Genomic DNA, 15,135 nt, shown 5'->3' on the forward strand with positions numbered 1-15,135 from the left:
ACATATTTTATAATATACAAATAATATATATGATAATATGCAATATATTCTATATGTTTATATAACATAACTTATAATGCATTATATATAAAATATACATAATATAAATACATAATATAAAAGTTATAGTATATAACTTATAATTTATAATATAATATTTAAAGATATGTAATATATAATATTATATAATATACACAATATATAATGTATATAAACATAATATATTTAACATATAATATATTGAGCTATATAAATATATATGGCATGTTTATGTATAATATGTATATTTTTGCTTCCATCAGTGGGAATACTAGGGCTCAGAAGTTACTTCCCTAGGATTCACCAGACACTGCTGGAAGTTGGAATCCTGTGCTCTTTTCATTATGCCACTGAGTCACTGAATGTCATGGATATTATCCCATCAGTTTCTCTGATGACTGACAAACTTGCACATTTCATGCAAGGCCAAATCATGACAGTATTTTCAATGTTACTTGATTCCTTCTTTTTTTTTTTAAACATCAGTTGTGCCCATGAGACAAACAAGTTACATTTCTCTCTTGCAGGTTAGATGCAATGCTGTATCCTACAATAATCTCACATTTCCCTGTGTTATCTATCCTATTAATTCTTTTGACTTCTTGGCCAAATTAAAAAATGTGTTTCAAATCTAACTTCGATTTTAAAATATAATTATGTAACTTATCTCACTTAAATCTCTGGCTAGGCTCCCAAAGGAAAAGACAAAAGAGCCTATGAAATGCTCCAGGTATCGTGTTAAGAACTGTGGTAACATAAAGATAAAAAAGACAGAGACTTTGCCCTGGCGTACCTTCAGAATCTGAGGGGTGTATAGCACTATACACAAGTAATCAAGATAAAAAGCAGGATGAAGTAAGTCCCCGAAAAAGTTAACTTCGTTTTTTCGAAGCTCAGGTGCACAGAGAGATCCCTTTCACCTGTGGGACCCAAAGGCTGCGTGTGACGTTTGAGCTGAGTCTTGAGGAAGGATCCGTTGGTGCGATTTTTCCTCAAATTTTGCAAGGAAATTAGTGCTATTAAACGTAGTAATTCTAAAGACTTTAAAAGAAGGATGTGGGGATGAAACCAATTTAAAAGTATCCTACAGGTAAAAAATTTAATACTGTTTTTCTTTTGAAATATATTTTTAAATTTTGAAACATTTTATGGAACATTCTTGCCAAAGAATTGAAACATATTCTCCTGGGTCATTCTCAAAGAGAGTGAAGAGCAGCCTGGCAGCGTTTTAAGAATTTGATGTAAAACATACCATCTAACCTGAATAACTTTGGCACCATGCTGCTCTCCTCGGTCTTGTTGCTGATTTCTGTTTTTAAGGAAGTGAAAGTATGAGCGGATCTCGGAAAAGAATGGAAGAAATTAATTGTACTAGTGCAATTTGGGCACTAGAGGGCCACCAAGCTTGCAAAGTTTCTTCTTCCATCAGCTTTCAGTTTTTCATGTAATCTTAACCTTTTAACACAAAGAAATGCTTCCCACTTTTATTATGAAATGTTGATAGATACATAAATATTCAGTGTCCTATGTAACATGTAAAGAAAAAATAACACATAAATGCATGTGTTTTCCTGACTAAAGAGATAGTATTGTACTAATATCTTTTAAGCCACTCGTGTATGCCTCCCAACCTCATCACCTGGGTCCCCTTCCCAATCCAGAAGTCGTCACCATCAGACTGCCTGCTTATCCTTCACTTGCTTTGTTTGATAGTTTTCCTACATACACACAGATCTCTAAACAAAATACTTTGTTGTTTTTACAAAACCACATTGAGCTAAAAGACAGCCTCGTATGATGCCATTTGAATAAAATCCCAAACCCAGAAACACATGAACTTACAACCTTTGTGCCAAGTTCAGAATATAGAGTGCCATCCTATCCCAAAGCAAATACGACTCCTCCCTTATTTCCTCATCTTAAACTTTCTTAAAGGAAGATGTCTTCATGATATTATCCTCAGGATTCTCCCCATAATTCATGAGGCTTCATTGTGGGGGGTGAGCCACACGGCTCCCCACTCTGCCAACAGAAGCCAGATTTCGGGTGCTCAAGGCCCCTGGCTCTTCATCAGGTGTCTCCATTGTTGGGATCACCAATCTCCCAAAAGAGTGATGGTCTTTCAAATCACCCTCCTTAATTTCAGATTTTGTTTTCTGGCTACCAAGTCACCTGATGTGGCCAGGGTTTTTCAAATTGCTTGTGATTGTACTAATTGTTTAAAAAAGAGCTTGAAAGATTATTGTAGAACAGAATCTGATCATTATGGGAAAAAAAGTATAGAGAAATTGGTCACAATAAAAAATATAACCACACTCTCACACAAACACATAATCATTTTTAAGATTTTGACATAGTACCGTCTGTCATAAGTGCTTTTAGACTTGCTTTCGTTTATTTATTAGCCAGGGTCATACTACATTTAAAATTTTTACCACCTTAACATTACAACTGCATCACGGGTACATTTATTATGCACTCCTTAGAAGTTTTATTTGTGTAGATGTGTTGGTCATTGACTAGTTCACTTGACTAGGTGATATATGCAAATTCTTTGCATTTTTTTGTTATGCTAAATAATGTGATCAAGCACTTTTTTATGTGACTCTTTTTTATGATCTGGGATTATTTACTTAACAGAGACTCCTTGAAGTGAATTATGGAGTCAAAACCCACAAACATTCTTAAGCATGTTGCAAACTCATTTTTGGGGGAAATTTTATGTAAATTTACAGCAGAATGAGTATTTGTTCTTAATGTTTGTACTCTTCTTTGACGCTAGTGTTAAGCTCACCAGACATCTTTTTTTTCCATTTTCCAAATGTTTTCACTGTAAAAATTATTCAAATATTTTTAAAGTGCAGAAAGTAAAATGTCTCTTCCATTTTCAACCCTCAAATTAAAAGCTCGATATATTTTTTACTCTCCCCCCACACAAACACATGAGTGTCTGCAAAGTATAGGTCTGTGTGTATTGTTGTGTGTGTGTACATTTGGGATGTGTGTATAAAGTTGAAATACGCAATGCACATTCTCCCTGACACTATGCAAGATTATTAAAATCTTTTTAATGGTTGCCTGATATTCAAACAAGGCTATATTATAGTTTACAAAGGCCAGGGACTTAGTACACATTTTTCCTGTGTAAACAATGTAACAATAAATACCTCTACATATATCTTTTTTTTTAAAGACTTTATTTATTTATTTGACAGAAAGAGACACAGCAAGAGAAGGAACACAGGCAGGGGAAGTGGGAGAGGGAGAAGCGGGTTCCCCCCTAAGCAGGGAGCCTGATGCTGGGCTTGATCCCAGGACCCTGGGATCATGACCTGAGCTGAAAGCAGATGCTTAACTACCGAGCCACCTGGGCGCCCCTCCACATATATCTTTGCACAGTAATGCATTTATGTAGAATAGATCCCTAAAAACAGTGTTTTCTTATTAAAATTAAAATATTTTCTAATTTGTAGGAGTGCCCAGTTATTACAAAACATTTACAGTTAAGGAATTCAAAATATTAATGCAGTTTACATTGTAGTTCCTTACTAAGTGAATCTACAATATCCGTTGGGTTCAACAGGAAATCTTAGAGCTCAGGAAAAAATGGCTTTTTTATCCCTTCAACATATACTGTTTACTGAATCAGGGTACTACTCAGGAACTGAAAAAAAAAGAATACAAAGTCACTCATTTAGAGTCTGTGTCAAGCAAAAAAAAAAAAATAAGGCAAAAACTAACATAAGGAAGCCCTCTTTCCCCCCAAATCTGATTTTTTATCTTTCTCTTGAATGTAAGAGCTATATTCCTTGCAAGAGCTTAATGAACAAGGTTGACGAGAAGTCTGTTTTCTTTTAGTAATTATCTGTGATCCCATGTAGTTTCAAAATGTTTTGCGTTCATGAATCATTGGTGCAAATCACCTAGGTGTGGGAATGATAGGGAACAGCGTTATCTGTGCAAAGTCAGGACCCAAAGGCATACAATTCTGCTCTGTCCTAAGGAAATGCTGGAAGTGGGTTTTCTTTTGTCATAGACCAGTTGTTGGAGCTAGGGACCTGGGGTCTCCGCTAGTACCTCTCACCTGGCCCAGCCCCTGGTTTTACCAGCAGGGAAACAGGCTCAGAGGAGGAGAGGTGCCTGCCCAGGTGACACAGCCCAGTGCAGTGGAAGCTGGCCATGAACCTGTGCCTTCTGCCCCCACACCTGGTGCTTTCCAGACACCACTGTTTTCCCAAACCAGCCAGGCATGCCCTCTCCCCCCACTGGGCTGTCTTCCACCAGGTTGTAATCCTTCATTTCAGGACTGCACATGGTTTCATATTTACTGTGTCTTTACCTCAATTATCTCCACGACAAAGCATTTGCAAATAACCAGTGATTGTCCAAAATGGATCCTCATGCAGATGCTGGCCAAGGTCTGAGATGGAAGAAGGTGGGACCTTCCTGCCAGTCACCGTGGTATGCTGCACCTTTAAACACACACACACACACACACACACACACACACACACACACAACCTTACCGCAGCCCAGGTTCAAGAATGAGGCTATGAATAGTAGTTCCTTACCTTAGCCGACTTCTGCCTTTTCAGAGGACTTTCACATCTAGTCCTTCATTTGTTTTTCAAAATAGTGTGATGGGGCCAGAGGCGCGAGAACAGGTTCAGTCCCCATTTTACAGACGAGGAGACTGAGGCCAGAGGGCATGATGTAAAGAGCCCCAGAGCACTCATCTTAGGAGAGACTGAGAGACGGGCCACCTAATCCCCAGAGCAAGCTCTTGTGTACCCACAAGGACACGTCTTTGCATCTGGCCAACAAGGGGCTCCTGGGCTCCAGCCCTGTTGGCATTTGAAGCCTCTGGGTTATTTCTGTGTCCCCTTCCCTTCTGGGAGATTCTAAGAACAGAGGAAAAACAAGTATGGGTACTCGCTGAGGATAATAATAAAACTGTAATTCCTGAATAGATCTTGGGGCCCAAATATCTTCTGTTCTGAGAAACACAATCCAATGTCCAAAATGGTTGTGGTCTTACTTAGATTTCTCACCCAGCAGTCAAAACAAGCAAATACAAGCTCAAGGCCCCTCCTTCCTTTTCCCCTCTAGCTGTGGGCACCCTGAGAATGCTCTGCAGCTCCCTTCTCTTGGCTCTTCCAAAGGCCCAGGCTTGACCGTAACCCGCCCCCCTTCCCCTGGGACAGCCTTAACCCCTACCCCTGCCCTGCCCCTCCAGGGGAGCCACAGGCCCCCAGACCAGAGCACAGTGTAGCTCCGAGAGCTTCTGTTCTGTTGTCTAAGACTCCATGGCTGGAAGGGGCAGGCCCCGGGTTCAATGCCAGCCTCTTTGCCCTCTGTCCTCTGACCCTAGGCCTCCTTCTTTCTGTATCCCTCTCATTCGCCTAGCCCCCTTACTTTGCATTAGTGGTCTTCGCCCCACTTGGGGTCTTCAAACCTCTACATGTGCATTTAAAAATGTTCTCATTAATGTGAAAGGTGTCAGGAGCAGGCCTGGCTGATTTCTGCATGGATGTGTACCTGACACCTAACAGCTCTCAAAGAGAGATCGTCAAATTGACTTGAACTTACACATGCACCCACGCCCTGAGTAAATGCGACCACTTGGAAGTACCAGAGCTCTCCTGCCTAGGCCGGGGACCCTGGGTGTGAGAGCATGGGGGACATCTTCCAGCAAGGCTAGCACTCCTTCCATCCGGGCTTTTAGGTAAGGGTACTTCTGCCCCCCACCAGCTTGAATGGCTCTGGACACATCGCTTAGACTTTCTCTAAAACCTCAATTCCTGCATCTGCATGACAGGCATGATTCTAGGACCCACAACACGGGGTCTTGTGAAGATTGAGTTAATTCAAGCCAGCGTTTAAAACAGAGTCTGGGATTCAGCTCTGGCTCAGTGAGCATGAGTCATGTCCGTGGAACAGTGAAGAAGCTGTCTGAGGGCTGAAATCCCAGCCCACGTGCACACGACCTGTATTCTACACACCACCTGCTCTTCCCACAGTTTCTTCTTCTTTATTTCCTGTTTAGCTTTTAATTACACACCCTCTGTGCTCCCTTTTCTAAGAGGCATGTTAAGTTCCTTATAGTCTAAAATTCTTTATTTTCTGTTTTATTTTGCTAGGTTGAACAAAACCAGTTAGTTGAAAATTTAGGTGATAATGTCTTCCCACATACCCAAGTATCGAACAAAATCCCGGCTTACTCCGGTAAACGGGATACACCAGAAGGTGTTCAAAGGCCTGGAAACTATAGAGCAAAGGCAAATAGTGAAGACTTGTCTTATATTTAAATGAGCCCCAGCTTCTCTCTATTCTCCTTAAGTAGGGGAGAGGGGTCTTTGACCATGGAACCAATCCGGAAATGCATTTAAAAGCCATGCATTTTAGCTCCTTTCATAGATTTCTCTCCTTCCTTTAGAAAACCACGTGACCCCTTGGCAGCAGGGCTGTAGAGTGTCCCCCAGAGACTATTTTCTTATTGACAAGAGGTCAAAATGTTGCACTGAAGATGGAAAAAAGTCCCCCCATGATATCCCTGCAAAGGGGGGTAAATGGAATAGATTCAGAAGTGCCGTGGGTTTGGACTTTCACTTTCAAATATTTGGCCAAATTTCAAAATTGGTTCGTTATGCAACTGAATTCATTTCTTCAGCCTAAGTGGCTTATCTTTACTGTGGGCTGCTGGCTTGTGGTTTGTTGCTATTGGATGTGATGTGATATAACATCATATCCTCATTATAACGTAGTGTATAGAATCACTTTGCATCTAAGCCACCAGGCTCACAGAGCTGTATGATGTTCTCCACCATGCTCTCCTCCTGACTGACAAATCACTCGCCTGCATCTTCAACTTCTTAACTGCTCTCAGGGAAGGCCATGACTTTAGAGGCATATTAAGTCTGCAGGTGTTTTAGAGGCAGTGGAAAAAAAACATCTCACACAGAGGAAGGGGATTTCCTCTGTAACATGCATGGAAGCTTTACAGAATGTTTGGGGGAAAGACAGACACATGAATAATTTTGATCTGTTTTTGGTTACCTCTCTGACATACAGCCACACTTCTTCAAGAAAATTCCAGGAAATCCTAAAGGGCACTGTCTAGAATTTGGCAACACTGATTTGATCACCCAGGTCCCTCCAACAAACCTGAAAATGTAGCTCTGACATGGGGATTTCCAAACTTCAATGTACCACTTATCTACAATTATCTCGAGAGCTTTTGAAGACCCCAATTCCCGGGTCACACACCCCCCCTTACCCATTAAATCAAAATGTCTGGGGGCTGGGAGTCAGGCATGGGTACCTTTGAAAAATCCGCATGAGTTTTCAGTGTGTGGGGACATTTGGAAACCACTGTTGGAACATCTTTTCAGCTACTGTGCTGGATAAACTTCACATTCTCTGCCTAGTAAGCTCCTATTTTGTAAATTTCTCATTAAAATATTAAATTCTTAAAATCTTGTATTTCAACTACAGTTAGTTGAGTCCCTACTGAGTGCTGAAGATTTGCTGGCTTCCTTCACATTCATTGAACCCCCTTCAACCTGGGATGAACCATGAAGAGATGGATGGGCTTCTCTCCCTGCTGCAGGGGGACTGGGCTGGGGCCCAGAAGGCTTCCATCCCTGGAGGAAAAACTCACAGCTGGTTAAGGGTCAAGTCAGGCTTGGAAGAGAGGCCCGGGTCCCCATGTGGTGGGCTTCCCTGCTCGTTCCCTACCTCATTTTCCTAGTCTCCCAAGATCCAATAAAGTATACACATTTCTTCTGTGATTACCACTGATGCAAGTTCCCTTCACTCTGTTAGCATCAGGTGTCCCTATTTTGCTGCCTGGAAGCCGGTGCTTCAACACCTATAGTCACAGCAAGGCTATGACTTGTCACTTGCAAGACACAGATGGGGTTTATTAATACAACTCCTGCCTGGTACATAATTTTTTCTCTAGCATCCCAATATTAACACATAACCAACCATGCATGGAGGGTCACCGAGGGACTGTACCATGATCCACATGTGGGGGGGACACAGAGGGGCTGTGTCAGGAGTGTTTCCATGAGTAAAGTGTTCCATGCATAAAGGTCTGCGCCATGATCCATGGTCCACGTGTGGGGAACAGGGCACCAAGGGGCTGTGCCATGATCCACTCCAGGGGGTACCCCGAGGGTCTGTGCCACCAACCACGTGTGGAGGGAACACCAAGGTCTGCACCACCATCCATGACCCAGCACGGAGGGACACTGAGGGGCTGCACCAGGAACTGATACCTTTTCCCCACCAAACAGGATCACAGCTGGAATCTCAGTGCACCCTTATGCAGGCCTTGAGATTGCTGTCTTTACCCCCTTGCATGGCTGAGGCAGAGAGGCTCTGAGAGATTATGTCTGTGGTCCAGTCCTGCGAGCTGATGAGTGGAGTCATGGGCTTCGAATCAGAGCCCTGACCCTTGAGCCCACACCCACAACCCCACCCCACTCTCCTCCATCTGCCTCCTCACCTGCCACTCTAAGAACCGACCTCCCTGATGCCCCCTATTTCCAAATGGTCTCCAATGGCAAATGGATCCTGGACATTTTCTTTGGCTTAGTGTGTGTGTGTGTGTGTGTGTGTGTGTGTGTGTGAAGGCCATGGGTATAAGCAAGAGACTCAAGAAGAGCCGTTCCTTCGCCCTGGACAGAGGTTTGGTGGCTGCTGCTGCATTGCCTCTTGTCTGCACATCCATCTAGAACGAGAACCAGCACCAGAGAAATGTCACACTCTCAAAGAAAAGGCCCAGGGATGGGAAGTGAGTGAGGGCAAGTGGCAACCTGTTGTCTGGACCTTTCCGTGCTGCTGGCATATGAATGACGGCTGCCGCCATCCTTCTCCCTCCCAAACACACACGAAATGCTGAGGTTCTAGCTTCGACAGGACACTAGGAGTTCAAGTCCACAAAGATCATGTACTAACTGAGTGAACGTCAGGGTTTGCACATAGTGGGTTCTTGCTCCTTGAAATACTGTTTAAATTCCCTACCATCCCGGCTCTGGAGGCCACGGCCACAGGTCATGAGCAGCACTGGGGCCTGGGCCCACACAGCTCTGCCCTGGAGCTCAGCCTCACCTCTCCCTCAGCAAAGAATTTCCTTTGAAACATTTGTGTGCTATAGAAATGACAAAAATATTAGTCATTACTCATATGCCTCTGAACAGCCTATTAAAATACTTCTTAGGAATATTCGCTCGCCTTTCTAGAGAGGGAGTTTTATGTCTACAGTGAAGAACTTTCCCCTATGTTCCTGGGCTGTCTTCTCTCCCCTCTCACTGGTGGGAGAAGGACAGGGAAGGCAGAAGAGTATGTGGGATTGCACTGAACAAGCCAATGCTTGTTTAAATCTGTGCAATTTCAAGAAATTATGTGAAATCAGAAATACACTACAATGGTGATAAGAAAATGTTATCTTAAAAACACAGTTGTGTGGGGGTGCCTGGGTGGCTCAGCCAGTGAAGCGTCTGCCTTCAGCTCAGGTCATGATCTCAGGGTCCTGGGATCGAGTCCTTCATCAGGCTCCCTGCTCAGTGGGGAGTCTGCTTCTCCCTCTCCCTCTGCCTGTCACTCCACTCCCCTTGTTTGTGCTGTCTCTCTCTGTCAAATAAATAAATAATATCTTAAACACACGCACACAGTTTGTGTCCACTAGAACTGGAGTTAGCATGACAGAGTCATGTGTGGAACAAAGTGGAACTTGACACAGTTCTGTAAAGAACCTGTGTCTGCCCTCATTAGGAAATAGGTCGGCAGTGAATCATGTATGTAAAATACTTGCAAATTCAAATAATAGGAAAAACATGGGCTAGAAATAAGTTCCTTCAGTCCTAGAGTAGAGTAGCTATCTGTGCATCTCTGAGTCAGCGTGCCCCCGCCTGCACCCTTTCCTGTTTGCCAGCCCAATTTCCAGAGTCGTCCTTTCTACTTTCATGTGTGGGTGCTGGTGACCAGGGCTATTTCACAAATGCCTCTTTTCATTGCCCCTCTCCCCTCTCTTCTAATTCTTTCCTTCAGCTCTACCAATATCCCAGGATACACCAGGAAGGTTCATTTTGCAGCCAGCCACCCAGCAAATTCTGATATTCCACCTACAACCCCATCACCAGACTCAGAAGTACACCGGTAAGTCTGAGCCCTATTACTCAACGTGCTCAGATACACTGGGGGTGGGCGGCGGGGGGATCCTCATTATGGTTATTCCATTAAAGAACAATTACATACTAAGTAAATTTACATCATTTTTAAAAATGCGGTGTCAAGTCCAAAAGACAGAAGCGTTCATTTTCCCGCTGTTGCTGAAAGGAGCGTACAAAGATACTTAAAGCATGTTAAGTGAGCAGCGTCTTTACCTCTTGGACTTACAGCTTTGCACCCATATCACCCTTCTGCGTAATCCACAGAACACACGTGGATACCTGGGGCCCATCACATGAAACACATATTTACTCCCTCTGAATCACCGCCTTATTTTTCACAAGAGACAACATTCTGTTGAAAGTCACATAGATTTTTAAACAGCATTTTGCAATTGAAAGCAGTAGACGTCAGATGGAAGGCTCTTGCGGACTCCGTTATGTGGAGCTGCCAGAGAGAAGCAGCACATTATTGTTCATTATAACTCAAATCTGAAAACGTTTGATGGAAATCCTGGCCTTGCAAATAAGATGACACACTGTTGAAAATGCGAATGCAGTGTTAACCAGGTCCAGTTGCTGGCTCCTGCAAATAAATAAATTATCCCAGTAGGCCGCAGTGTGTCTTGGAGGGGGAGGGAGGTGGTTCTCCCCCAAAGGGTGCCTTTTCTCCTTTTGGTAGAGCATCCATTCATTTATCAAATATTTACTGAGCATCCACCCTGGGCCAGGCACCATTCGAAGCCCTGAGCACATGGGCTGAACAGACACGATCCTGGCTCTCGGGAGCTTACATTCTGGGGTGACAGCACAGATGCGCACAAGTAATCGAAGAAATAAAGTGATTTGAAAGAGTGTCATATGCTGCAAAGAAGAAAAGGCAGGGAGTTGTAGTAGGTAGGGCCTGGCCAGAGTGCTGAGTTAGGTTGGCAGTCAGGGAGGGCTTTCTGAGGAGGTGACCTTCAGGTGGAGTCCAAGCCATCCCACTGGATTTCTTACATGTTCTGAAAGGCAACAACTGAGGAGGGCCTTGTGCGCCCTGGTGGTCAGTGCGTCTGGCTGTTTATTCTCTCATTCACTCATGCCTTTACTGGTTCATTTGTATGTTCTTTCACTGGGTCAAGAAACGTTCATGGTGCTCCAGGAATTTACAAGAACTAGACCCAGTTTGCAAGGAGCTCACAGTCTAGCAGTGAGCCAGAAACATACAACCATAGTAGAGGATGATGCGTGTCACTCTAGTTTTGTCACTTACGTGGGTGAGTGTTATCTCTACACAAGACTATCCAAGTGTTGTGTACCTGCCAACTCATCTTACCAACCCAGAAACCCCACGGAGGTGGTGCCCTTGTTTCCCCATTTTATAGATCAAGACAGTGAGGCAAACAGAAGATTCCAGGGGATCTGCATTGGGGGCACTAAGGAAGGCTTCACAGAGGAAGGGATTCATGCCTTTAGTCTCACAGATATTTGCGGGTCAGGCTGTTTGTGGAAGGGTTGGCTTATTCCAGGGATCCCACACATGAAGCCTCTCACCACACAACCATGGAACCATAGAGGACCTTTGTGTGGTCCTGTGTATGAGGCGCCCAGATCATTGCATACCCTGTATGCATGACTTGATTCCTCAGGCAGTGACTGGGCAGAGGGAAGTGCTTGCCAACAGAGCGCTTCATCAACTGATCTAAATTCTGGGTTCGCTGATTGCTTAGAATCTCTGGGCCATCTGATAAGAACTATTTTAAAGGAGGTCATTCATTGGCTTTCTAGGCTACTATTTTGCATTCAATCGGTTTTCTCTCAGGACACATTTTCCAATGTCACAGATCCATTTGCAAAGGCAGCACTGATGGAAATTTAGACAATTAATGTATTTTATTTCACTGAAGGACCTAAAGAAACAATGGCAAAATTAAATGTATTCTTATGTCTGTCTTTTCAACATAGTGTCCACAAAGCTGGAATCACACTGTGTCTGGGTAGTTAATAAGTGAGGAGAGACCTGATGATGTTTTTCCAGGGCAAATGTGAACATTCCTGATCCCTTGCCTTCTTCCTTTGTGATCCATCTTCTCCCCGTGTGTCTCAGACCTCATCTCTGACACCCGGTAGGTCTAGCACATTTTCCCGGCCACATGATCTAGCTGTAACATGTTCCACTACATTTCAAAAAAATCTGAATTTCCAAGTGGAAAACCATCCTCCACTGTTACTGCTACTATTACTACTGCTTTTAATGTTGCTGGTGCTGTTCCTGCTGTTACTAATGTTACTACGGCTGTCCCTGCTGTTACTCATGTTACTACGGCTGTCCCTGCTGTTACTCATGTTACTACTGCTGTCCCTGCTGTTACTAATGTTATTACTGCTATTCCTGCTGTTACTAATGTTACTACTACTCTCCCTGCTGTTACTAATGTTACTACTGCTGTCCCTGCTGTTACTAATATTACTGGTGCTGTTCCTGCTGTTACTAATGTTACTACTACTGTCCCTGCTGTTACTAATGTTACTACTACTGCCCCTGCTGTTACTAATGTTATTACTGCTGTTTCTGCTGTTACTAATGTTACTGGTGCTGTTCCTGCTGTTACTAATGTTACTGGTGCTGTTCCTGCTGCTACTAATGTTACTACTCTTGTTACTAGCTGGGAAAAGGAGACTCAAGTCTTTTGGACACACCCTCAAGCCCAAGTTTAGGCCCATTGCTGACCCCTGTGAAGCCCCATGCTCATTACCCCGCACACACTGCCACAGCTCTGTCATCTTGTTGTCTCAGAGTGGGGACTGAGGACCCTCTGAGGTGGCTTCTCTGGGGTCTTATACTTGGGGTGCACATAGGCTCTAGAAACAGATACTGGCAGCAACCCAAGGGTCACTCACAAGGAAGCAACCAACCTGTGTTGGGCCAGGTGTCCAGATCTCCATCCCTGTGCCTGCCCCTGATGGCAGCATCTGACAGGCACTAGGGCGTTCAGTGGAGCGCACAGTGGAGCGTTCAGATTTTAAAGAGCTCTCTCTAACATAAGGAGTTCCCCTGGCCCTTGAGATCAGAGAACATCGGGCCTGTGAGGTTCTCCATCATGAAGTTTCACCTCTCAATTTTTGTGACACGATATGTAACGTATTTTTGCTGAAAATTCCCCGTGAAAGTGGGAGTCGAGGTCTCTCTCTGAGGAGTATCATGAGAACTTAGTGAGCTAACTTCCTCTGGATGGTGTCTGACTGATCTGCTCCATTTTTCCTTTTGTTTCTGAGAGGCTGTCGGCACATGGACATGCCTTGGGCACTCCTGAACCCCGGCTCTGGTATTCAGCCTCACTGCTGCTAGAAAGCCTTCACTGCCCTGTGGTGGCCACTCAGGCTGCTTGTGCATGCATCCCATCTCCAAGTGTTCTGCTGGATTCTCCTCTCCCTCCCCCAACATCAGAATCTCTCCTCCCACCACTGCTTCTGTCTCCTTTCCCCCAAAGACAAGGTCTTGCTCTCCCAAAAGTTCATCCTTCCCTCTGAGCACATCCTTCCCTCTTCAACACTGCTCCCTCCCTCCTGCTTGGGAAGAAACCCAGCAGCCTCCAATTCCAACGTTGCCAGTCAACAATGTTCCTGCCCACCAGAGGTAGCCTGGTAAGACCACCGGGAGAGAAGGGACCATTGACACCTTTTCATACAGAGGGTGGGCTGGTGCATTTGCCATGGATCTTTGTGCCGGGGAGGCTGCAGTGGGGGTCCAGGATTAAGAAGTTTAGGCCTTGAATGTCGATGTCAAGTGGTTGTGGTCCATGTGGTCCCAGTAACATATTTTGAGCAAAGTGTATAGGACAACTCTGTCTTAGACTGATATCGAGATGAGAATAGCAAGGAAAGAGATTAGTGGATGAGATTGAAGTGAGGGGCAGGGGTGCAAGAGGTGGGGGAGACCGATATTGTGAATCTCCCTTTTCAAGAGCAAGGGAATGCACATGGGTGTTTTTCCTCATCCTGTTTCCATGACAGTCTGGTGTTTCCCTCACACCAGAATGCCACCTGCATAAAAGCTTGAGTTTGCACTTCAACAGCCATTTTCCACAACATAATAAAATATTATGACTTCATGATAATCATAGCATTAAAAAAGGGGGCCTGAGTGGCTCAGTCAGTGAAGCGTCTGCCTTTGATTCAGATCATGATCCTGGGGTCCTGGGATTGAGCCCTGCATGAGGCTTCCTGCTTCTCTCTCTCCCTCTGCGCTTTCCCTCAACCCCTACTCATGCTCTCTCTCTCTCTCAAATAAATACAAATCTTTTTAAAAAATCATAGCATTAAAAAAATACACTTTAGATTAAGTTGCTGTGTGCTCTTTAACTTTTGCCACATATGAACACAACACTATGTGTGGGATTCAAATAGCAAATTCACAGCAAAATTGCCACTGGCTGTATATAGTTTTTCAAGAGAGTTGGCTTGACCTGTGTCCACACTGGGAAGAACACTTCAGGGTATGAATAGGAGTTGGGAAAGCATTATTTGTATAGTGTTCTCTATTTTTATTTTCTTTTAATTCCTACAACAGACGTAGTAGACAGCATTATTCCTGCTGGCTAAATGAGCAAACTAAGACATGGGAGGTTAAGGATGTCATGTGAGAGCAGTCAGCTAAACCCCACTGGCAGGGGGAAACCCACTCTCAGCCTTATATGTGGATTGTCCCACTCCTACCCTGAGCCTCTCCCCACATCCACTATGCCCTCCCACTTCTGTCTCCCTGAACCCCTTTTTTTATTATAATGTTTTATTTATTATATTATGTTACCATACAGTACAACCCTGGTTTCTGATGCAAAGTTCGATGATTCATTAGTTACGTCTACCACCCAGTGCACCATGCAATACGTGCCCTCCCTACTACCCATCACCAGTCTATCCCATTCCCCCACCCCCT

General features: G+C 44.1%; 1 protein-coding gene across 1 annotated transcript in view; it reads left to right on the top strand.

Moving 5' to 3' along the window:
• Positions 1-15,135, top strand: part of SPATA48 (spermatogenesis associated 48) — a 65,815-nt gene that overhangs the window by 47,206 nt on the left and 3,474 nt on the right. The window contains exon 8 of the mRNA XM_034650721.1: positions 10,096-10,203. Within this exon, the coding sequence (XP_034506612.1) occupies positions 10,096-10,203 (108 nt within the window). The remainder of the gene's footprint in view (positions 1-10,095; positions 10,204-15,135) is intronic.

The sequence above is a fragment of the Ailuropoda melanoleuca genome, chromosome 1 (assembly GCF_002007445.2).
Source record: "Ailuropoda melanoleuca isolate Jingjing chromosome 1, ASM200744v2, whole genome shotgun sequence".
Lineage (NCBI taxonomy): Eukaryota > Metazoa > Chordata > Mammalia > Carnivora > Ursidae > Ailuropoda > Ailuropoda melanoleuca.